At 37.5% G+C, this 25,884-nt stretch overlaps 1 protein-coding gene across 2 annotated transcripts; it reads left to right on the forward strand.

Annotated features, from left to right (window-relative positions):
- The first annotated feature begins 4,909 nt into the window (after window positions 1-4,909).
- On the forward strand, window positions 4,910-25,683 carry LOC147396531 (uncharacterized). Of its 2 annotated transcripts, XM_086451287.1 has the most exons (9): window positions 4,910-5,130; window positions 5,550-5,631; window positions 8,863-8,942; window positions 10,150-10,252; window positions 10,373-10,529; window positions 22,929-23,057; window positions 23,422-23,508; window positions 24,764-24,808; window positions 25,052-25,683. In XM_086451287.1, the coding sequence occupies exons 1-9, from the start codon at window positions 5,043-5,045 to the stop codon at window positions 25,190-25,192; spliced, it is 912 nt and encodes a 303-aa protein (XP_086307413.1). In that variant the 5' UTR covers window positions 4,910-5,042; the 3' UTR covers window positions 25,193-25,683. The 2 variants fall into 2 exon arrangements, with proteins under 2 accessions (XP_086307413.1, XP_086307414.1); XM_086451288.1 differs by lacking the exon at window positions 23,422-23,508 and having other exon boundaries at window positions 4,912-5,130; window positions 25,052-25,682.
- Window positions 25,684-25,884: the final 201 nt, after the last annotated feature.

Consider the following 25,884-nt stretch of genomic DNA (forward strand, 5'->3'; position numbering starts at 1 on the left):
ATTTAAAATGATATAGAACCATGTGTTAATTATTATTTAACTTAAATTTTTTTTTTAAGAATTATTTATTTATTTATTTTTATTTTTTTGTGTTTGCAGAATAATCAAGCAAATGTAAAATTTTACATTAGACACAACCAAACACCATAATCGTAAAATTACATAAAATTCAGTAAACGTAAGTCTCTACAAATACAAAATTTTGTATTTGCAACGGTTTGCGGTGTAAACAAGCAGGGCCATTGATAAAATCTTATACGTTGGACCAAGTTTTTTTTTTTGTCCTCAAAATTTGAATTGAGAAGCCAACCTACAGTTACATCTTCTGATGATGATTCTTCATTGAAGAATCAAAGAAACTAGAGAGGGAGAAAGAAAAGATATAAAAAATAAGATAACTTATAGTGAGAAACTGTACAATTTCTTGGTGAGGAAGAGTTTCAAAAGGTATAAGTTTCAAATTCGATTCACTTTTTTATTTTATTTTTGTGTGTGTGTGTGTGTATGTGTGTTTTTAATATTTCGTGTGTTGGCAAATCATTTTTTAAGAGAGTGTAAGGAAAAGGATTTTCCATTAAACGTGATAAATCTCGAGTACAAGTAAATTATTTTTCATGCAAATTTCCTTGATTTAATGCTTCAAACACATGCACATAGCAATTTTCCACCTAATTTTCCTCACAATCAAATGTACCCTAATTCTTTTTCTTATTCCCATGCATTGTTATATATGTATATATATATATATATATATAATTTGTGTCATGTGTTTTTTTAAATGCAATCAAATGGTGGAATCACTTTTAAGGATTTTTATTTTTCATGGATTTTTGTTTTACATGCAATCAAATTGACCTTAACAACATCTTTGTAACTTGGAATTGTAGCGAACTATGAAATTATTGGTAGAAAAACAACATTCCCTCTAAATTCTAAATTTGGTTAGATTTCACATTTTTCTATGTTAAAACAGACACTTTGAAGGATTTGTTTGATAACCCATGGAAAATTAGAGGGAAATTGATTTTTTCATGGAAAATCACAATTTCCTTTGTTTGATTCAATTTTTTCCATGGAAAATGATTTTTCACCCTCATAAAAAATTCACCAAATACTGAATCTCATTTTTCCACCTATACCTATAGAAAATTAGCATCATCACCATTCTCAGCTTTCATTGTCATTCTCAATAGTCGCCATTACTACTTTACTATTTTTTCTTCTTCTTCACTTCTGTGGCATCTCGAGAACACTAACACAAAATCCCATGTCAAATTTCGAGGTACTAGACAGCGTCTCAAGGCTTCAACATGATTTCCTCTGTTTCTGTTAGCATTCCAAGGCACACGACAACCTAATAAATTATATATAACATGTATATATATACCTATACGCTAAAAATACACAAGTAGTAAAATACTGTAAGCATTGAACAATGTAAAGATAGATCAAAGTGTGGAAGGAGTAAAAATATATAGAATTACAAAAATGTCTTATCGCTTAAAAAAGTCCTAACTTTCGACTCCAAAATCTATATACAACCTGTAGGGACTGATTCGACTAGATAAAGCCCCATTACTCACTAGGTAGCAGACTCTGGTCGTCTATATGACCAACCAGATTCTCCTCACTCATCGGCTTTACGCCCGCCTCGACAATAGGAGGCTCTGAAACTAAAAAAAATAGGAAGGAAAATGTGAGTAACAATGGTTACCTAGTAGGTGAACAAATAATTCCTATTAATAACCTCTCCTAACATGAACGAGTAAGCATTCTCAATCATTTCAATACATGTATAGTTTTTCAAGACAAACTATGATTAATTGGTACATATAGATAGAGATGAACAACTAAACAGTTAAAATTCACATTACAATGAGCAATAGTACTTATAATATAACATTTTCTTTTTATACCATTCTAATTGATAATATTGAAATAGTAAATATGCTTTTCAGTTTATAATTCAGACTAGAATAACATATACATAATACATAGTGGTGGAGTAGTGGAATTAGGGAGTTGGGATTCTATGACTAGATCGCTTTAAGTGGGGACATGATGTTCCAATCCTTTACTAATTTTAGTTCTTGATTTTGTGGCTGGTAGCTGCATTACCACGGTTGGTTGATCATTTATTCGGCTCAAACTGGCTGTTTGACGTGACCATAAGTAATGGGTCTCTTTTTGATGTGTCAAGATGTTTGACTATTATAGACTGTTAGTAATCACTAACCAATCATTTTCGTTTATGACTATCAAGCGTACATGATATTCCCATTATACATTCTCATTCATGTACGACCACTCATTAGTAAAGATATAAAAGAATAAACCTGAATTCCAGTTGTGACTTTACTTTCATATGCGTCTCATACCACGTATGAGCTTGGTTGTCCCTATTGTACATCCTAAGATAACATGTCACTTCAAACGATATGACGGACTATTCTTTTAGGTATTCACAAGCTTTTTAACAATTCACAAAATAGCTATATATATATATATATATATCATTTTTCTTTGAAAACAAATGAGAAATTAACATTACAGAGTTGAAAATGGATATTCAATTCCCTACCATGCAATTGTGGTCCCCCAATCTAAATTAAATAATAATGCAAAAATTAAATTAGTGCCTTGCGCTAATAGAAAGTAAATAAACATGTATTAGAAAGTAAATTACCTTGGATATTCGTTCATCAATCCACACATAACATAACATTATAAAATGCCGACATCACCACTCGGGTGTGATTCAGACATTTTACCGTTTAATCCATTTTCCTTTCTTTCTGGTATGTAAACTTTTTGGTTTTTCGAATACCATTTTCTTTTTCTAAAATCCATCAAACAACATAAATTCCTTTAATACTAATCATTTTCAAAATTTAAAATTCATTTTTGACAATTTAACTTAAAACTATAGTAAAGTTAGTCAAAACGGGATTCTAGAAATGTGCAAAAATCGAATTGTCAAAATCAGTTATGATGAAAACTGGCGGTGGTAGAATTATGTTTCTGGTGGTGGCATCGCCAGTCCTGCAGACAGAACTGGCGGATTGTGCGAAAATTGGAATTTCGACCAATTTTTTGAGTTTTTTCATTGTTTCTTCGTTTCATTATCCCACCCACATATCAATTATTAAAATACAATTAAAACACATCAAATATGTAGGTCTTGTATGAATTTGAAATAACAATAAATAATTTTACGATTTAAAACATATTACAATTTTTGTTAAAAACCTAAATGCAATCTTCGAAATCTACGATTACTAATAGGAATTGAGAGTCCCCTACCAAAGATTGTGGTTGTCAGAAATGATGAGCTAGCATGAAAGTCGAAGTTGGATGTGCAAAAATCGAGGTTGGGTGGACTTTGGTGCAAAACAATCGGGTAACTGCGAAGTTCTAAATGACGGCATCCCCTTCCCTTCTACGATGGAGGACGAGTCTTCATCTAAGTAGATGAAACCCCGAGTGGGATGTGTCGAAACCTACTCACTGATTTTTTATGAGAGCTAGAGAGGAATAATAAAAAATGAAAATCAACGATGGTGAGATTGTAAAACTTGTTGACGTTGATAACTTTTCCTTTTTCGTCGAGACTCAACTATGTTTCATTCGCGACGGATCTTGATGGGAAGAGGGTTGAAACCTTGATTGTTTTAGTTAGCTGGGTTTTGGGCTCGTTGGAGAGAAGATAATGAAATAAAAGAACTTTAAGTTCTTTTATTTATAAGGGTTTGAAGGCAAAATGAGTATTTTCTTATTTATTTTTATTGTTGGTGGTATCTTGACTTTTCGAACTAGGAAATTGGTGAATGAATACTCCATTCTTTATAATTTTTTGTTGCGGACATAATGGTACGATTGAATTTTACTAATTCTCGCTCTAACGAAAATTTATCTTTTTAGATCCCGTCCGACACAAAAATCGAGGATTTTGTAACTTCTCCGTCCGAACTTGAATTTGAGCGAGCTTATAGGCTAAAGTATGTTTTTTGATCATTTTGAATCCAATGGAAAAGTCAGATTTTGTTAAAAATGAACAGAACAAAATTCGAGTGTTTTACCCTAAGACTTTTTTTTAAAATTTTATCAAAATTTTACTATTTTGATTTTCTCGATATACAAGTTTAAAACTCAGGGTATTACAACTTTTACCTCCACTCCTTTCTTTCATCTCCCCCTCCTCCTCTTGCCTTCACCCTACTCTTTTGCCACTGCCCATTCTCACCTTTGCTCCGCCACCTCACTTCCACATACACACACACACTCTCTCTCTTTCTCTCTCTCTCTCTCCCCTCCTCCCTTTTTTGATTTTTTTTCCACTTTATCTTTGAGATGAAAATTTTAGTTTTCCATCTTATATGTTTTTCATGGATTTCAAATTTCTATGCAAGCAAACCATGGTTTCAAAACTCATCTCAGACGTTTCGCTTGAGTCGTCTCGATATTAGGCATGGACGAGACTGACGGGTGAGGTTTTTTGATTTTGCGAAATCTTGTGAGACGAACGATATATTTCAGACGAGATATAAAAATATACTGTCCAAAATAACTGAGACCAACGAGTTTTACCTATCATTTTTACCCCCAAATCGATTTTTGCTCATTTTCTCAATCAAGTAAACCAAAGAACAAAGGGTGAGAACTTTATCTTCTTCACCAGATTTTTTAAATGGTTAAAAATCATTGTCTTAATGCCTAACGAGACATATGTTCGAGTCAGCTTGGTGTCGGACATGGACGAGACATGGACCTATATTTTAGTTCGCTCCTTTTGTATGCCCAATCAAACTGGCCTAGGGTGGATTAAAACACTATAATGGTCCTCGAGATTAAGCTGGTTCAAATCGAGGAATATCTAAGAGCACTGACCTTGGGCTGACATTCCTCCATGTCCCCATGGTCGATGCTATCCAGTTGAAATTTGAGACAAACCTCTCTCCATAAAACAGTTGAGTTTATTGGACTTAGCATAGAGAGAGAGAGAGAGAGAATCGGAGTGAGTTATTTAAGTGGAAAGAGAAGAAATGTCTCAGGTGCTACTAAAGCTTCCGGTCTCACGTTCTTCCGCAACCTTCTTTTTCTTCTCCAAAAATTCAAAACCAAGACTACCCGGTACTTGTTCTTGTTTCTTTTCACCTCGCTCATACGCATCTCTCGCACATTTCTTTGTTCTTGTTCTCTTTATTTTCAAATAAAATTTCCGTTTGTTCACATACCCACCGTTCAAATTTCTATGGTTTTCTTTGTGACTACATTTACTTGGTGTACACAAACCCATGTCCCTCATTTTCTCTGTTTGTGTTTCTGTTGAAATAATACAAAGGATGTGTTTGGTTTCTGTAGTTGCCTTGATGGAATTATTTTCTACAATTTCTGAAATATCCATTGCCTTCCCTATTTCTTTTCTGTATACCAATAATAATAATCCCTTATAATTTGACGAGGCATGGATTGGTGAGGCAAATTTTGATTCATTTTTTTATGTCATTTGGTGAGGCATTCTGAATTGCTGTTATGTTTTTCTTTTTCAGTGACATGGACCCATTCCCCTATGCATTTTGTAGTTAGAACCTATGCAGTTTCAAAATCTGGAAAGATCCAACCACATAAAAAGTAAGCCTTCTGCGATTTCGTTTGCTTCTCATTTTTCTGTTCCATTTTTTTTTAGTGGGTTGTCAAAGCTATTTCACGATCTCATGATATATAATTATAGGTATCTATGCTTGTTTATCTGTGTTGGATGCTGAAATATAGCTGTAGATATGTGGTGAGAGTGTAAAGGATTACAATGATGTCGCCACCATTCAAGATTTAAGGTGTGAATGGACACCATGTAAAAGGATTTTGAAATCTGATTTTTAGGCTTTTATAGTGACTCTCATCAATGGAAAAGGTAAGGTCCACCGAAGAACTAGGTAGGGAGATTCGGTTGTGAGACAAGGAAGGTGTTAGGCACCTTGTCTCACCCACCTACGTGGTGATTACTAAAGAATGATCTAATATGAAGTTGAAAACTCATTTTTTTGGGGTCCTTTTTATAGTTTAAAAGTAAAGCAAAGAGCCAAGAAGCAAACGGAGTATAGTTCGGCCTCTAAATAGGGCAAATAGACTCAATGAGCAAGTCATGTATGAAAATACATGTTTGTTGGAATTTTTTGTGGGCTTGAGGTTTGGGAATCATCATAGATTGAACTTTTCTGGCCTCCAAGCACTTGTCCTACACTTATACACTCATTAAGGAGTGTCTTTTGTTGGTTGGGACATGCTCATGGGTAAAACACATCCTTGAGAGAACCCTCACCTTATGCATGAAGTATATATCCATATGGGACTGCAAATTACTAGTGAAAACATTGACTCAAGAAAGAGGGAGAAGAGATCGAGGTTGGTTCGTGAAATTGTCTAGAGGGTATATGTGATCATGTGCATCACAATGGAGCTTTTTAGACTACTTAACAAGTAGAATGGGACTAGGGCTCAATGGAGACAATAGATTGTGGAATGTGTTTCCTCTCTCACGATCTTCTGAAAGCTTATTTAGGAGTTCAAGGGTTTGATGTAGGGCAACCCATTGTCTGGCTTTTAGTCTATCATAATGGTCGAATTTCTTAGCATTTTTTTTTATAGGTGTAAACAAGTGAGGCGGGGTTTTGATCCTAGGTCATTGGTATTGCCACTCATAGACTTCACCACCTCATCAAGGTGGCACCTTCAAATCTCTTTGCAAATTATTTTACAAATCTGAATTTGCAGGCCTAATATCAATCTTTTTAAGTAGGGTTGTATGGGTCAATTATTTCTCCCCTTTCGATTCATAAATGATATTGTTATCTTTTGGGGTGCATCTTGAGAAGAGGCTCATAACTTGAAGGGAATTAAACAATGCTTTGATGCAATTTTAGGGTTGATAGTATCTTAAAGAAATATTTTTTACTTATAGCTTGGAGAAAATGGATGAAATTATTAAAGATAATGCTATACATCTTTAGTTGCAAGTGTGGGTCTCCCTTTTCTTGTAGTTTCTTGACAATTTCCTCGAAGATTTGGGATCTTGTGCTAGACAATTTGGAAAGAAGATTGCCTTTTTGAAGAATAGTTTCTCATCCTTCAGGTGGAGAATTACATTGATTGAGAGTACAATAGCAAGCATATCTATATGTTGTATTTCTTCATTCAAAATTTCGATCCCAGTGGCGAATAACTTGGGAAAATTCAAGGAGAACTCTTATGGAATGAGAGAGGATCCCAAATTAAATTTCATGTGGTTAGATGGAAATTGATGTGTTTGTGCAAGAAGTTTAGATGGTTAGGATAAACAGAATGAAAATAATGGACAAAGCCTGCGTGCTAGGCGAATGGTTATGGAGATTCAGTACAAAGCACCTATCTCTATGGAAAACTATAATCAGTTTAGCATTAATCTAGAGGTTGGGATGATAAGGATGCCAAGACTTACTATGGAATAGGAACAAGAAAAGGGCTCCTGAGGTGTCATGAAGTCTTCCTCAATGGTGTTGATCTTAAAGTGAGGAAACGCGTTAAATTGTGGGATGATGATCAGTGTGGGTGGCATGTAGTGCTATGTTGTCCTCTGTGTTATTTTAGCCTCGATCAAAGAGATTTTGGTGTATGTATGCTTTGATAGAAGAGGTGAAGAAACTGTTGTGTCTTCTATCTTACAAAAATATTTTGGATAGGGAAGTGAAGACCACATGGATTTTGAAGACTCAAAGAAACCCACATTCAGCCTAAGGTGGAGGATAACCCTATATGGAATGACTCAAAAGAGTATATTTTCAGTTTTATCTTTTAATGATGGTTTAGCTCATTTTCTGAAGATCCCTTCAAGTATGTCTGGTTTATAGGATTCAAGTGCCCCTCCAAAGGAAGAGAGGCCTTTATTTGGACTTTGGCTATGGACAGAATCTTGGCCTTGGACCACCTTAATCACAGGAAGATGATGATTCCAAACAGATGCATCGTGTGTAAAAGGGCAAGAGAGAATGTTAGCCACCTAACTATTCATTGTAGATCAACTAGGGTTGTCTGGAGCTTTTTCTTATCTCTTTTTGAGTTCTTGTGGGTGTTTCTCTCAAGAGAGATGCTTGGCCTCATGTTTGTTGGAAGGTAGGCTTTCTCAATTCAATGGGGAAGTGTTTGGGAGCGTATGGAAAGAATAAAGTGCAAGGGTTTTTGGTAATAATGTAATATAAGTACAAATCTTCTTAATGTAAGCTAAGTCGTGGGACTTTATACTTGTGGACTGTCCACCATTATGAAGGCTTTCCATGGTAGTAACATTGCTGATTGTGGCTAATTGGCGGAAAGGGGTGAGGGGTGATTCATCTCTAGGAAGTGTTTGTGTTTCAATATCCTAATATTGTATTTCAAGTTAGCTTCCCGTCATGCTGTCATATATTTGAATTGTTTTACTCTAGTCTTACCCTTTTATGCTTGCCTAAGCGATGGTGATATGTGCCTATTACTCCATTTTCAACAAAAAGGCATGTATGGAATCCTAGGTCCACACTACCAAATTAATGCAATTTATCTTGTTTATGACCATGTTGAAGAACTCTGTACATTCTCTAAAAGAAAGCAAAAGTTGCCTTTTCATGATCTTCATTCAATGTATCACTAACAATGCCTTTTCATAAAATTGAGAAGAAAGTAAGTGTAAATCCCTTTTAGGCCAGAAGTCAAAAGTGTTTTGAACTTCAATGGTTGGAACTTGGAAGGAAACAATAAAAAGATGATGATGTAATGTCAGTATAGGTTTTCTAAGTGAATTACTTCATAAAGAAACTATCAGCTACTATCCTCATCCACCATTGACATTTTCAGGAAAAGGAGACTCGATGAAATTTGTCTTGAAAGGTTTCAGCAATATAGTCGAACCTTTATACAGTCCTGGATCCTACAAGGTGAGTTGCATTATTGAGCTGCAAGCTGTCTTTTATGTTCTTTTTATGTGCTTTGTTGAGGATAATGCCAAGCAATTGAAATGGAGATGCTTTCAAAATGTCGCATTTTGTACTGAATGAGTATCTTCTATTATATATATATATATAGGTGAAATTTGCAAACACTATCTTAGTAAAAGAACGGGTCTACTTAGACCTATTCTTGTTTCAATACTTTGCAATACAATGCTAAACTAGACCAATGTTTTCAAACACAGAGGCATGGAGTTAGGAGTTCTAATGGCCTAAAAGTGTGTGGTGTAAGCCTTGAGGTTATAGAGCATAAGCCTTACAAGCAAAATAAATGAATGCTGAAAATGAAAATAAGTATAATAGAATAAATTTAAAAAGGGGGGGGGGGGAATCCAAGGGAACTTGTGCAAAAGTGGTTGATCTATTTTTATGGGGTGTGCTCTTTTTTTTTTTTCTGCTGTTATTTAACCAAGACTAGCTTATTATATAGGGGATAGAAAGAGAAAAAGCTGAATGAAAATTTCATTTTTAAGATTTTACAAAATTAAATATATGAACGTGAGATGTGCAGCCCTGACATCTGATAATAAAAAGATGTAACAAGCCTGAATATTTTGCTTTTTCTTTCTTTAAAACCTTAGTATTTTGTGTCATGAGCCTTCAAGCACTTCCGCATTTCAATAAGCCTCTGGGAATTTTGGTGTAGTCTTGACTTGGTGGTGAGCCTCAAAGCATAAATGTCAAATGCCATTTTGAGTCACTGAACTAGACAATGCAAGTTGGTTCACACATGACTGTTATTAATAATTTGTTTATTTCTGTTTAGATTGAATTCAGGAAGGAAAAAAAAAACTATTCTGATTCGAAAGAATCTGGTTGGAGTACCAAAGTGAAGGGCATGTCCATGTTATATTCTTTATTTTTTAAAAGCCTCAATATTCTTTAGTTTAGGATCTACAAGGAAAATACACTGACAAGTAAATATCTTGGGCTACAACCAGTAACATTGATTTTTTTACTCCTTTTCGGCACAACAATGTTCACTTGTTTGTGTACTTGCGACAAAATCAAATGTAATTTTCTTTCAAAAGCTAGAATTTTACGGAGATGTCACCTTTGAAATGGATGTTTTATGTATACATGTGTATTTCTTTTGGTCTCTTATCATTCTTATCCAACCCATACCCAATTTCAGGCAAAGTATTTGTGGATGGAAGAGTTGTCAACAAGGCCGGAACACCAGTTTCCGATAAAGCCATTGTAGAGATAATGGCTGAGGTTCCAAAATATGTATGTAGGTGATGACTCGTCAGAAACATCCTTTCTATGTGTTTAACATGTTAGATTTCGCTTTCTAAGATGACCCGGTAAAATCATAAGAAGATTTCTTTATTTTATTATTTGTGCTTTTAATACAGAGGAGGATACAAGTTAGAGGCTGCTATTGAACAACTAAGCGTTGACGTTGCTGGAAAAGTAGCTCTAGATTCAGGGTTGTCTACTGGAGGATTTACTGATTGCTTGCTTCAGTATGGTGCATCATTTGTTTATGGAGTTGATGTAGGATATGGACAGGTTTTGTTACTTCCTTTGCTCATTAAATTAATTTTAGAATTCTATCTACTTAAAATGTGTTAGATGTTGAAAAAGAATTTATCTCTAGCTTTTTTTTTTAAGACCAGCAAAAAATATCTCTGGCTTTTTCTTTAATTCCCAATAAAAGTGAAGGAGAACCCCCCCCCCCCCCCTCTCAATCTCTTTAATTCCCAACAAAATTTTATTAAAGAAAAGATGGTCGAGGTGACTACAAGCACGTAGAAACAGCAAAAGAAGAACACCTAGCAATCGATTATACAACAAACCTTTGTCTCATCTACGCATGAAATTCTTCAAGGAATTCCCTCTTAAGTTCTTTGAAGATCTTACACCAGAAAAACAGAAAACCCATAATTGACGTGATCAACTGATCCACCAACTCACTTTTTCCTTCAAAGACATGGCTGTTACGTTCCTTCCAAATTCCCTAGCAAATCGCAAAGGGAGCACTACTCCAAAGCAATCGCTTGGACCTCTGAACGAGAAGCCCCACCCTCTCATGGCTGGAAAAGCGACTGAATCGAATGGGGAAAGCAACCTCTAGAACAAGCAAGCCCAAAGAATAATTCAGACACAATGGACCGTCATGTAGTGCATGATCACATGGTCGGCCGTCTACTCACCATTCATGCACATAAGATGGATGTTCGGACCTCTAATACCTCTTTTGATTACTTGGTCCTCTTGCAAGAATTCTCCCTAGCAATGCTGCCCAAATGAAAAAAAGAAAAAGAAAAAACCTTTGAGGGGATTTTAGAGCCCCAAATGGCTATAGCATCACCATCAAAGAGTAGAAGGTGCTAACCGAGAAGACTCTACTGCGATTACAACTCGCCAGCGCCCATCGTCCCTACCTGCTCCCCTCAAAACACCATCAAGGCAATCCATCAAAGAGGCCATCTTGTCCACTTCCCAATCATTGAATCTTCTCATGAAGCCTAAATCCCCATCGACTCTGACCTTGAAAGATCCTAACAAGATGCCATAGGGAGACCTTGTTAACAGTAATTAGATTAGTTATAGTTGAATTGAGAGGATTAAAATTGATGATTAATTAATTAGCCCTAATTAGGCTTTAAAGGGATTACATAGTGGAAAAGACTAAAAATGATAAAAAGACTAAAAAACCTAATAGAAACATAATTATTCAACACTCCCCCTCAAGTTGGTGTGTGGATATCAACAACGCCCAACTTGGACATGACACCTTCAAAGGTGGTCTTGCTAACACCTTTAATAAGAATATCAACGAGTTGTTGAGATGTAGGAACAAATGGAGTACAAATCTATCCAGAAACAATCTTTTCTCTAATGAAATGTAGAACAACTTTGATATGCTTTGTTCTGTCATGCTGAACCGGATTTGCTGCTATGTTAATAGCTGATTTATTATCACAATATAGTGAAAAAAAGGACTGTCACGGGAAGACACAAATCAACTAGTAAGGTCTTGGGCCACAACAACTCACACACTTCAAGTGCCATAACTCTGTATTCTGATTCAACACTGGACCGAGAAACCACATCCTGCTTCTTACTGTGCCAAGTTACCAAGTTGCCACCAATTTTAGTACAGTACTCAGAAGTGACCGTCTATCAATCACTGAACCAGTATAATTTGCATCTGTTCATGCCTCAACGCGAAGATGACCATGATTACTGAACAAAATACCTCGACCAGGACATCCCTTAAGATCTCTAAGAATACGATAGACAGTAATAAGATGAAATGTTCGAGGCAAGTGCATAAACTGACTTACAATACTAACAACATAGGCAATATTAGGGCGAATTATAGACAAGTAGATCAATTTCTCCACAAGACGTTGATACTGGCCAATATCCGACAAACATTCCCCCTCAGAATCAGCCAACCTATAATTATGCTCAATAGGAGTATTAGCGGGAAGAGAACCAAATTGACCGGAGTTACTGACTAAATCAAGGACATACTTATGCTGAGAGATAAATATACCGGAATGGGATCGCGCAACCTCAATACCCAAAAAATAGCGAAGATGCCCAAGGTCCTTAATCTCAAATTGATGTCCTAAGTAAGATTTTTCTCTGAGAGTAATGCAAGATAAGGGTTTGATCAGCAGAACTCTGATGGAAACCAAATTGATGCATGGCCTTGATAAATCGCTCAGATCATGCGCGAGGAGATTGCTTTAGTCCATAGAGAGAATGGCGAAGACGACAGACATGTGCAGGAGAAACAAATGTGAGAAAACTAGGAGGTTGCACCATATAGACTTCTTTCTGAAGATCACCATTGAGAAATGCATTTTTGACATCTAACTGAAAGAGAGGCCACCCTTGAATAGCGGCAATAGAAAAGAGAATTCGAATGGTGGTCATCTTGGCAATAAGAGCAAATGTCTCCTGATAATCAATTCCATAAGTCTGAGTATAATCCTTTGCCACCAGACGTGCTTTATAACGAGCAATAAAACCATCAGGATTATGCTTAAGGGTGAAAACGCAATATCCTGCAGCTGTCCTCCCAGGTGGAAGAGGAACAAGTTCCCAAGTCTGAGTCTTTTCAAGAGCACTCATAGCTGCTCGCCATTCAGGATGGGTAATAGCATCTACAATAGTATTAGGAAGAGAAACAACGGAAACAAAAACAAGAAAACTCCGATAAGAAGGTGAGAGGGCAAAATCAGATATATAATTATAAATGGGATAAGTACAAGTGCGCTTACCCTTATGAGTGGCAATAGGACAATCATCATAAGGGACAGAAGGAGGCGGAGTTGGAGGTGAGGAAGTGAGTTGGTCTGACATAGGAGTGATGGTAGTATTGCGTGGCCGCCTAGTGAAAATCAATAGTAGAGGAGGTAACGAACTGACAGAGGATGGAGAAGGAGGAATAAACATGGGAAGAGGAAATAAAGAAGGGAAGGGATCATCATCAAGGGAATTTAGGGGAAATCACTCAGTTTGAATGCCAACAGACCCATTGTAGTATGGAGTATGCTCAAAAAAGGAAACATCCTGAGAAATGAAACGCCATCGAGAAGGAGGATGGTAACAACGGTATCCTTTCTGGGTAGAGGAATAACCCAAAAAGATACATTTTACGGCCTTAGGATGAAGTTTAGTACGAGTTTGGTAAAAAATTTGAACAAAGTAGACGCATTCAAATACACGCGGAGGAAGGGGAAATAAGGGACGATCTGGATAGAGCTGAGAGAGGGACGTGACAAACTGAAGAACCTAGGAGGGGGTTCGATTAATAAGGTAAACAACAGTAAGAATTGCATCGGTCCAATAGGATTGTGGCACGTTCATGCCAATAGAGAGGGCATGGGATAACTCTAGAATATGACGTCTGATCGACTATTTTGTTGAGAGGTCTTAACATGGGACATTAGATGCTCAATGTCAGACTCTAAACAAATTTTCAATACTTCACTATAGGTGTACTCAGTATCATGATTAAAAAGGAAAGTCTTGACGGTACGACCAAACTAGGTATGAATTATGGCGAGAAATTGCTTGAAGATCTCATATACTTCACTCGTGTTTCATAAGATAGACCCAAGTGGTATGACTATGGTCATTGATGAACAAGACAAAATAGTGAAAATCAATAGTGGATGTGACAGGGGAAGGACCTCACACATCAAAGTGAATTAGGTCAAACATAGCAGGTGCAGTAGTATTCATACTAATAGGATAAGAAAAATGCACAAATTTAGCTGATTGGCAAGTTTCACAAGAAAAATCAAGCAAATTGTTATTATTAAATAAAGCAGGGAACATGTGTTTCAAATACCCAAAGGAAATATGGCCTAAACGTAAGTGCCTTATTAGATTGACTATTACTACTACTAAGCTGAGAAGTAGAATAGGTGCTAGGTGAAACGAGTATGTCCAAGAGATACAAGCCACTCACTTCATGTCCAGTGTCAATCGTCCTCTTCGACCTCAGATCCTGAAAGACAAATAATATGGATAAAAAGTTACATTGCAATTCAAATTTTTGATAATGCTACTAACAGATATTAGGTTAATAGCAAGTTGAGGAACATGCAATGTGTTAAGGATAAAGATGTAACACGAAAATGATCTTGACCAGTTATAGAAGATAGAACCATCGGCCAGGTGAACCTTGCGATGATCAGAACAAATACTATAGGTTTTGAACAGAGAGGATGTATCGATCATGTTATCTGAGGCACCAGAATCAATGATCCATAGTGAGGAAGTGGTGGAAACACTGTGTGCAAATGCAAAGGTACCTGAGTGAGCGAAAGTAGAGACCAGCTGAGATGAAATCTCCATTTGATTGAAGAATTTCTTGAACTTGTCAAGCTCAGCCTGGGATAGAGATATCGAATCCGAGGAGGAAGTAATAACTGAAGGAGGTGTTGGATTAGTAGTTGGGTGAGAGACTACATGAGCTGAAGATCGTTGAGATTGTTGACGTTGCTGATTAGGACGACTACAAAGTGTATAACAACGAGCCTTCACATGACCCAACTTTCCACAATGATCGCACTTATGTCACTGACGGGTAGGCAGAGACCCACTGAGAGGCTGTGGAGAAGGTAGACGAGCAAGCATAGCGTGTCTCCTGAAGAATGAGGTAGGACAGCTACGCGACGACTCTCATCGGCCAAGACATAAGAATATGTAGTCTGTAGGAACGGAATAGGATTCATACCCAATAAATGAACTTTCGCATACTCAAACTCATCCCAAAGACCGGTTAGAAACTAAAAAACTCGATTCTTATCTAGAATCGACGCATATGATGCCTCATCAAGAGGGTTCTTCCAGGTGTAGGATGAGGAATAGAAGGTCAACTCTTCCCACCGAGCACGTAGCTGTGATATAGGTGGTGACTGAAGAGTCATTTTGCGAAAGACGGGAAATCTCACGCTTTAAGTTAAAGATCCGGACGTTGTTTTGATGTTACAAATAAATGCTCTTTGCTAAATCCCATATCTGTTTTGTTGTTGAGAACATAAAACCAGCTGCAATGTCTGGTTGCATAATGTAACCAACCAAGAACGGACCATAGAATCATTAGCAAATCAGCAGGAGTAAGAAGTATCAGTTTGAGCGGTTGTTTGTTTGCCCCTGTAAGGTAACTGATCTTTCCTTTTCCACTAATTAACATTTCAACTGATCGTGCTCAAAGAAGATAATTAGGACCATCTAATTTCACGGTGGTAATTTGAATGCCTGGAAATTGGTTGAATGAGAAGGAAGACTACTCGATCCATCACTATTACTGGTGATCGAGGAAGAGGGTGTCTTGGAGGCCATCAAATTGTTGGTGTACTTTGATTTGAAGAGAGTTCAAATAAGATGAGGGGACGGCTTTCAAGGAGCGCAACACCCTAAAGGTGAAAATGCACGATTGTAAGAGGTGTGAAAGGTGATTAAACAAAGTTGTGGGTGACCCGAGTAGTCATTAGCACAATTGTTGGCACCAAGAAGCAACATTGCTGTGAGAATAGCCTCAAACAACTGTCGCCACCCTCAAATAGCAGACCTGCTGTGATTGTAGGCTTTAGAAAAACATGTTGTGTTGCGAGCTTCAGAACAACAACCTGCTGTAATCGCAGGCTTCAGAACGGCAACCTGCTATGTCGTGAGCTTCAAAATAGCAACCTGCTGTGATTGCAGGCTTCAGAACAGCAACATGCTGTGTTGCGAGCCTTTGTGGAGGTTAAAAAACAAGTCGACTGCTTCAAAATAACAACTTGCTATGTTGCAAGCCACTGTGGAGGTCAAATAGGTGTCGCCTGACCTATTCTGACTAAAAACAACCACCTGTTGTTGTTACGATCTTCAACAACCGGCTGCGACAGTGCATGCCTCTGTTGGTTACCAAACAATAGCCCTATTGTTGCTGCAACCTCACCATACAACAACTCTGTTGTTGCTTACAACCCTTCACAGAGATCTGAAGAAAGAGAACCTTATCGCATGGTGCGATTAAGGAGTGGGAAGAACCTCGGTAAGGGTGAGATGGTTATCGAGCATAAGAAGTGTAGTGGAAGTAGTTTTAATGGAGTCGAGGATTGATGGAGGTTGTCGCAAGGAGGAGGATGATAGAGGCTCTGATACCAAGTTGAATTGAGAGGATTAAAATTGATGATTAATTAAGTAGTCCTAATTAGGCTTTAAAGGGATTACATAGTAGAAAAGACTAAAAAACCTAATAGAAACAAAATTATTCAACAATTATTTTAGTTTATGTTTATTTTAGTCATTTCATGTCTGTCTATTTTAGTCTTTTCATGTCTACGTCTATTTTAGTCTTTTCATGTTTATGTCATTTTCTGTCTTTTTCTATTTATTTGTGTAAGTATACAAACAATACACATGGAGAAATAAGCAATTTGATTTTTTTCCAGAATTTCTTCTCATCTCTTTCTCTCTATTTTCTCTAAAACCTTAGATCAATTTCTACATGGTATCAGAGCGTTGATGACGACCAAGAAAATGGAAGAGAGCCCCGAACACTCCCCCTAGGTGCTGCCACAGGTCCCCACAACCACTTAGGTGCTGACGCAGGTCCCTACAGACGCCCTAAGGGCTGCCACAGGTTCTTAGGGTTATCTTAGGTGTTGTAGCAGGTTTCCTAAGGTTACCTCTAGCCATCTAGTCCCTTGCTTTCATCCGGAATGCGATAATAGGGCTCCTCTTAGGTTCTAAGTAGTTTGGTAGTGTTTTCGAGTAATTTTTTAGTGTAATCTGGACTCTCCGAAGTCATGTCAGAAGTAACTTTAAGACAGTCTACCAATAACGGATTTGGATCCTTGCAAGTCAGAGATGAAATTCCAAACCTCTAGATCACCACAATCAAACTTGATGGCACGAATTAACTGGAGAAGGCTCAGTTTACGAAGCTAGCCATCCATGGAAGACGGAAGGTAGGCTATTTGAATGGGAAGGAGAAACAACCTAATATCTCAGATCTTAATTACGACCAATGAGACGTTGAGAATGCCTTGGTTATGTCATGATTGCTGCACTCAATGCAACCCCATATTAGTTGAGGATATCTCTTCTTGAAGACCGTACAACAGATTTGGGATTTGATGACTCAAACTTATTCTCAGGCTCAAAATAATGCAAGAATCTATTAGTTGGAACAAAATATATCGCATCTCAAACAAAGGGAGAAGACATTGTTAGGCTACTTCTCTGAATTGCGCAACATGTGGGAAGAGCTTGATCACTACTTACCCTTCAATTGGGAAGCTCTAAAGATTGTGCTTAGTTCAACAAGCATGTTGAGACCCGTCACACCTTTCAGTTTTTTGCCAGTCTGAATCTTGAGTTTGAGATGGTTAGAGTTCAGATTTCGAATAGGGATCCCCTACCTCTTTTGAACACCGTGTACTCTTATTTTCAAAGTGAGGAGAGTCGAAGTGTGGCTATTGGACATCTGGATATTTCTGTGACCGATAGATCAATCATGACAACTAGTAGACAGGGAGACAGACAAGCTTCAAGAGTGAAGAAGTTTGATAAACCCACCCGGGCACCCAATAGCAGAGAGAGGCCGAAGTGTGACCACTAAAATTTGGACATATTTGTGCAAAGTGCTGGGGCTTAATAGGTTGTCCTTAGTCATTTCAATTTAAGGGCCGATCTTCTTCCGCTCATCACACTTCTGAGACACCTTTTCCAGTAGTATGTGCACCATTTTCTACGGAAGATATTACTTGCTTGACAGCTTTATTGGATGGTTCCACTACCACCTCTTCCTTTGCACATAGGTACTCCAGCCATTGTTCATCATGTTTCCTCATCTCACTCCAACTCTTGGATTCTTGATTTGGAGCTTCAGATAACATGACAGGTATGTCGTCTTTCTTTCAGTCCTATAGCCCATGTTCAAGAAAAAACAAGGTCCATTTAGCTGATGGTTCCTTATAATTCATAGTTGGTAAAGGAACCATCATAGTCCCACATAGCTTTCCTTTGTCCAATGTTTTACATGTTCCTAGTCTCTACTAATTTTGTGTCTGTTAGTAGTATTACAAAAATTTGAATTGTAGTGTTACCTTTTTTTTTTCTTCTCATTATATCTTTTAGGATTTGGCAACAAAGAGGGTGATTGACAATGGTCGTGAAGCAAATGACTTGTACCTTCTCAACGTCGCAACGTCTCAACACATTCCACATGCTCATACTTCTTAAAGTAATAGTATTAGGGTAGTCAATAAAGCTTAAATAATGTGGTGGCATATTCGTTTGGATCTTGTTTCTTTTCAGTATTACATTGTCTATTTCTTTCTTTGTTTCAGTCTATGTCGTTGTCAAAATTACAATGTGAAGTTTGTCAATTGTCAAAGCATTGCCATTCTTCTTATCCAACAAGTTTAAATAAAAATTCTTTATTTTCTCTTGTGCATTCTAATGTTTGGGAGTCCATCCCCCATTACTTCTTTGTTGGGTTTCCGCTATTTTGTTACATTTGTCGATGACTATAGTAGATGTACGTGGGTACTTAATGAAAACAAAAGATGATGTCTATTCCATATTCCAAGAGTTTCATGCGATGGTTTTAATGTAATTTGGAGTAAAGATCAAAATTCTTCGCTCAGATAAGGGAGGAGAGTATAGCTATGGGGGGTTAAAATCTTTTTTGTGTTACTCAAGGTATAGAGCAACAAATTTCTTGTGCTTCTACACCCCAACAAAATGGTACTGTCGAAAGGAAAAATCGTCATTTGTTTGAGTTAGTAAGAGCTTTGTTGATTGTGATGAATGTTGCTAAGCATTTCTGGTTTGAAGTAGTTCTTATTGCATGTTACATTATCAATCGTATTCCCTCCAACGTCTTGAACTTCCAACCTCCTCTGTTGTCCTTTTCTCCTGATTGTTCATTGTTCCCTGTAGTTCCATTAGTCTTTGGGTGTGTATGCTTTGCTTATATTTTTAGTTTTCTCGCACTGAACTTGACCTTAAGGCATTGTAGTGTGTGTTTCTTGGTTACTCTAATTCTCAGAAGGGTTATAAATACTATCATCCACCTACTCGTCGTCGTTTTATTACAATGGACATCACATTCTTTAAAGATCAATGTTACTTTCCTCGTCCTGATCAACAATCTCTTCAAGGGGAATGGTTTGTTCATTCCACTAATGATGAGTCACTTCCGGAATCCTCTTTCCCAGTTTCGCCGCCTTTGCCAATTATTCCCGACTTTACTGGAGAAGTTGAACCACCTATGTTAGTGCCTAACCCTGATCTATTTGGACACGTTTACACTAAAAAGGGAAAACAAGTCATTGCGGATCCATCATGCCACACCACTAAGGAGTCAAATCCAGTTTCTTCAGATTCCAATGTTCGCATAACTCTTCAGAAAGGTAAACATACTTGTACTTCTCCCCCTCTTTCTCAGTTTGTTTTTTATCATGATATGTCTCCATCATATCGCTCCTCTGTTGCTACTATGTCTTATGTTTCCATCCCATCCAATGTGAAAGAAGCTCTCCCTAATCCCAAGTGGAAACAGGTTATGGATGAAGAAATGCGAGTTTTAGAAAAGAATGATACCTGGGAGTTGGTGTCCTTACCACAAGGGAAGAAGTCAGTTGGGTGCAAGTGGGTGTTTACAGTGAAGTACAAGTTTGACGGATTGATTGACAAGTACAAGACTAACTTGGTGCCAAGGCTATGCTCAAACTTACGGCATTGACTATCAAGAAACTTTTGCCTCGGTAGCTCCGTAGCAAAAATGAATTTTATTCGTGTTCTTCTATCCTTGGCAGCCAACTTTTTGTGGGAGCTTCACCAACTAGATGTGAAGAATGCCTTCTTGCATGGTGATTTGCAGGAAGAAGTATGCATGGATACTCCTTCAGGAGTTCTTTTTCCTAGTGTTGATGGGAAAATTTGCCGGCTCAAGAAGTCATTATATGGTCTCAACAATCCCTGCGTGCGTGGTTTGAACGGTTCCGTTCTGTTATGCAGGATGTGAGTTACAATCAATGTCAAGCAGATCACACATTGTTTGTCAAGCATAGTTGTATTGTGATAACAAGGCGTCCAATAACATCGCTCATAATCCAGTTCAACATGATCGCATCAAACACATTGAAGTCGACCGTCATTTCATTCGGGAGAAAGTCACTTCTGGTGACATCTGCACCATCTTTGTTCCTACCACACAACAGTTAGCTGACATACTCACTAAAGCCTTGGGTCACGGAAATTTTGATTGTCTTATGGGCAAGTTGGGCGTGTATGATATCTTTGCCCTAGTTTGAGGGGAGTGTTAACAATAGTTAGGTTAGTTAGTTTAGTTTAGTTTAGTTATTTTAGTCTTTTCATGTCTATGTCTATTTTAGTCTTTTCATATTTATGTCATTTTCTGTCTTTTCCTATTTATTTGTGTAAGTACATAAACAATACATAAGGAGAAATAATCAATCTGATTTTTTTCAGAATTTCTTCTCTTTCTCTCTATCTTCTCTAAAACCTTAGATCAGTTTCTATAGACCCTTCTTTGTCGAGAGAGCGAACAAATTAGGGAACCTTTCCTTAAAGGAGAACTCTCCACGCCACACATCCTCCCAAAACTGCACTCTCCATCCAGACCAATCTTGAACTGAGCTCTTTTTTGAAACGAAGGCAACACTTTGAGAATACCCCCATACGAAGGCAGCCTAGACTCTCACTTGTTTGTGACCACCCCCTTGACTTTTTCCACCTTTTAATTTTTTTGGGTGATTTAGACACCCCTCTACATTTTGGTGAATATTTGAGATACCCCCTGTTTTTTCAAATTGATAACATGCCCTCTTTGATCATTTGCCCCCTTGCCCTCAACTTTTTGGTTGATTTGGACACCCCTCTTCGTTTTGGTGAATATTCGAGATACCCTCGTGTTTTCAATTTGATTACATGGCCCTTTTGGCCTTGATTCCCCTCTCCCCCCTTTTCAATTTTTTGTGTGATATAGACATCCTTCTACATTTTGGTGAATATATAAGATCCCTCCTATGTTTTCAAACTGATGACATGCCCCTTCGACCTTGTTTTTATTTTCTTGACACAAAAACTATCGTAAATACCCTCATAGTCAACCTCTAACCAAAACCCCTTAATTTTTCTTCCTAAAACCAGTCATCTTCCTGCTCTTCAATGTTCCCCTTGTGCTCACCTAGGGGCCATGCAAAATCAAATTACATGTTCTCGTGTAGTCTCCCCTTCCATTGTACACAAAGAAAGTAGGGGTGGTGTAACTGGAAAGATAGAGATTGTGCTATGGGTCTACGAAGCATTGTAGCCTGTGCTCGTGTACACACTCTTTTCCTTATGGACACACTCATGTTTGAGGAAGCACACGAGTTAACCAATTCCATAACCTTCTGTGTTACCTCTTGGACGGATTGCCAGGTGTAGTTGTAGACACCACTTTTGGTGTTTCAGCACAGTGGCGCAACGTCATCAGATTTCTGCTCCTCCATCGAATTAGATGTCCCTCAGCATTATTTCTTGACTATTACTAGTGGGTGGGGAGGGGGGACTTGGTACTGCCCCATCCTTGCCTGCTGCAGGATTACATGAATTTTTCTGTTGGCTTTGGGGGGGTGCAGTCCTGGTGTCTGTGAGGTTCTATGCTGATTCTTGTTGATTGTTGTTGACGCTGGGCTCGACGTGACTTCTTAACATCTTGCTACAACTCGTGTAACTCATGCTTCGTTATGAGCTATCAAGGACACCAATATAAGTGATGGGTAAGGTCTTGAGCACACATGATGGCAAGTAGCTACATGTAGCTCTTGTTCTCGCCTAAAACACGAAGATGGCTGTTCAGTTCTGTTGTCTAGAGGGACAAGGAAATGAGACTAAACTACTTTTCTTCCCCTTTTGTTAAAGAGGAGATCTTCTCTGCCTTCTGTTCTGCCTCTCCTGTGCTCTTGGATTGGGTATTTATAGAGTGTCTGACGAGGAAATGATGCTGACATGGCATCCCATCCAAGTGGCTCCCTTGACATGCCATCTGGCAAGCCATGTATCTGCATTACACGTGCCTAGTTAGGCACTGTCCTCACCGTCCTCACCGTTGATCCTGGTGATCTAGTTACTAAATTAGATTTTTTTACCTCTGCATTCATTTTACTGATCATCAAAATCAACTAATTGGATGCTTGGGATCATCATCTGATCTTTGTGAGTTTCTGGTTGTGGTCAATTTAAAATGTGGTTCATCACTTAGTCTGGATCAAAGGGTAGTAGTTGTGGTTGCTAGAATCTGATGTATGATTCAACCATGCCTATAAGACACCAAATCTTACGTTCCCATTATCTGTAAATAAAAAAAAAATCATTTTCAGGTAAAAACAATGAAATTCACTTACTGACTGTAAAGGATATTGACTTCATCAGGTGGCGGATAAAATTCGTCGAGACGAGCGTGTTTGCGTTATAGAAAGGACAAATTTAAGATACCTTCCTGGACTCCCACAAAAAGTGGATTTGGTCACGTTGGACCTTTCATTCATCTCTATACTCCTGGTATGCTTTGCAAAAGTATTAAATTGCTTGATTACTTGTTCGTGTATATTATAAGATTCGACACTTGTTTATCCTTCTTTGGTTTTCACTGTAAAAAAAAATGTACTCATGATCTCCTTGAATAATGCATTTGGAACTTGAAAGTGAAATAGAAATACAAAGTTCAACCATTGTAAGTGATGGGAATGACACATGTTATATTATTCGCATAAAGATTACACTGACATTTTAAAGGGGAAGAATGGTATATTATGATTTTATTGTACCGCACTCGTAACCGTTGTTTCCCTTCATTCATGATCAATTTTTCTTATTTAGTTCATCAACCTTACGCACGTTATGAATTTCTCTTTTATACATAAAGGTGATCCCTACCGTAGTCAATGTCATGAAGGATGAAGCGATATTGGTTACACTGGTTAAGCCTCAATTCGAGGCTCGCAGATCCCAGGTATGTAATTTCTTTTATTTCCTTGGCTTAGAAAGACTGTAAGAATTTGTTTAAAAAAAATAAAAAAAACAGAAAAGAGAGTTTATCTCAAACAATGGTTCATCATACAACACCAATCAACCGATCTCTCTTCTACACTAATAACTATTCAAACTTATTTATCAAAACAATGAATTTTTTTTCTCCTTTTATTTCCCCATGTTGTACTTGCTTGGTCTTCTCTTGAGGTTCCTATTGTGCGTTGATGTAACTACAAAAGACAGTACTATGTCGAGCTTTTCATTTTGACTTCACTAAATTGAATTAGTTTGAGGAAAAGAATATTGTAGGAACAAAGAAGTATAGCTAAGAAAGTTCTTTGTTGTTTATAGAACGAGGCCTAAAAGTTGTAAGTCCTGTACGTGCCCAAAGGTAGAAGTCCTGTATGACTTACCTGACTTAACACATGTTTATGATATTTATGTTTCCGTGATTCTTCTTCTCATTTGTTTGGAGGGATTTCTGTGATCTTGATTTCATTTGTTTTTCAAGTCTCAAGACTTTAAAAGGACTTAATGTAAGACATCAGCATCTCCGCTCCTGGGTGTCACGTGCTCACGTATCGTGCCCCAGTTCGACCTGTGATCCTCTTATATTCATAGTTGCGCCTTCCCCATCAGATCGGTCTTTTGGGGTAAATGGTTGTCAACAGTGTCTAGGTTACACATACAGTTGTGTGCATTTCCATGTGGTTTCTCACACACCTAGTGATGAAAGATTTTAATAATCTTATCCTTCATTGTTATGGTAAATGGAAGTTTATTTGACTTGTCTACAAGCTTGATCTTCTTATCCAGAGATAAGACTCAAGGAAAGGAGGGTATTCATGAGCATAACTTTTTAGAGCTGCTATTGGCACCCCAACTTTTACTTATTACAGCCCAATTAAAAATAAGAAAATAAGTAAAAGTTGGGGTGCCAATAGAAGGCTCTCTCGTTTTTTTTTTTTTCACTAGATTTTTATTTTTAGGATTTTATATGAGCCTAATCATAATTGTAAACAACTGCTGAAATTGTTTGAATGGGTGTTATAATGTTTTGTAATGTTGAGATTATAATTTTAACATAACCTGGATAATGTTTGAAGAGTGTGTTTTAATCTTAATTGGGGTGTGATAAATAATTAAAGAAATTGGGGTGTAACAAGTAAAAAGTCAGGGTGCCAATAGCAGCTTTCAAACATTTTCTGAACTCAGAATATCTTTTGTCTATGCAGGTGGGAGGAGGTGGTATTGTTAGAGATCCCTTGGTCCATCAGGAAGTATGCATCACTCCATTTTCATCAGTATTTAGCATTCATGAAGTTAATGACAAGCCCATTGTTAAACAAACTTTTTATGAGGATTAATCTAATTGGTTTTTTCAAAACCAATGCAATCTTTGATGGGGAGGCATCAGATGCTTTTGCTTGCTTTTCTTAAGTTAAACTTGAGCTGTAGTTTACATGGAAAATAAAAATGAAGTCACCTCAGTTTCTCACATAATGCAATGTTCCATCATGTAGGTCCTTGAAAGGATCATTAAGGGTGTGGAAAATTTCGGGTTCTGCAACAAAGGGTGGATCGAATCTCCTCTAAAGGGTGCAGAGGGTAACACAGAATTTCTCGTTTGCTTTCACAAAACTGCCACGAAGACGGCGGATTAGCTGCTTTTATTGCAATGTGAAGACAATCAAAATACTAGCATTTGAGCACAAATATGGTTGGGGATGCCAAATTAAAATGTGGAAGAACGATATGCGTGCAGGACACTTGTGTCTCAAGAAGAGAAAACCCGAGTTTGCTTTTATAATAGTCCCTGCAATCTACTTACAACTTTTATGAGAAGTGGATTGTGGCCAAATGAGCATATTTAAAGCATTCAGGACCATGGCACCTAATATGAATCCTCACAAAATTTGGGATATGTTTTGATAACCAAGATATTCTTTTTGTAGCATTCCTTCAAGGGTAGCAAATGCCTGTAACCAGTACTCAAGAAATGGTAGCATTTTTGTCCAAACTCTGTTTTCTTATTTTATTGTCAGTTTTTTTTTTTAAGGACATGTGAAATTTGTAGTTGGTTTGGTTGTGGTTTTGGAGGAAATGGTGAGGGTTCAGCTTCGACTTTCATGTCCATTAGATTGCTTAGCATAGAGAGATGATGACCAAGTTAAAGTTGGCCTGTTTAGAAGCTGTGAATGAGTTGGAGAGGAAAGTCGATTACTTTTTATTTTATTTTTATTTTTTGAGTTACATCTCTCAACTTATGATGTGAGAGTGCATTAATGAGTTGATAACTCATCCTACAGCCTGATATATGAAAACAAATGTTTTCAAATAATAAAATGAGAAATCA

Source organism: Akebia trifoliata, chromosome 8 (genome assembly GCF_017979445.1).
Source record: "Akebia trifoliata isolate Shusen 1 chromosome 8, ASM1797944v1, whole genome shotgun sequence".
Classification (NCBI taxonomy): domain Eukaryota; kingdom Viridiplantae; phylum Streptophyta; class Magnoliopsida; order Ranunculales; family Lardizabalaceae; genus Akebia; species Akebia trifoliata.

What these genes read in the sequence shown, in the direction of transcription:
- LOC147396531 (XM_086451287.1), top strand. Translation starts at nt 5,043, where the DNA reads ATGTCTCAGGTGCTACTAAAGCTTCCGGTCTCACGTTCTTCCGCAACC. An exon ending in GTTCCAAAATATGTATGTAG is followed by an intron (nt 10,253 to 10,372) that starts GTGATGACTCGT and finishes CTTTTAATACAG; the next exon opens with AGGAGGATACAAGTTAGAGG. An exon ending in CATTCATCTCTATACTCCTG is followed by an intron (nt 23,058 to 23,421) that starts GTATGCTTTGCA and finishes TTATACATAAAG; the next exon opens with GTGATCCCTACCGTAGTCAA.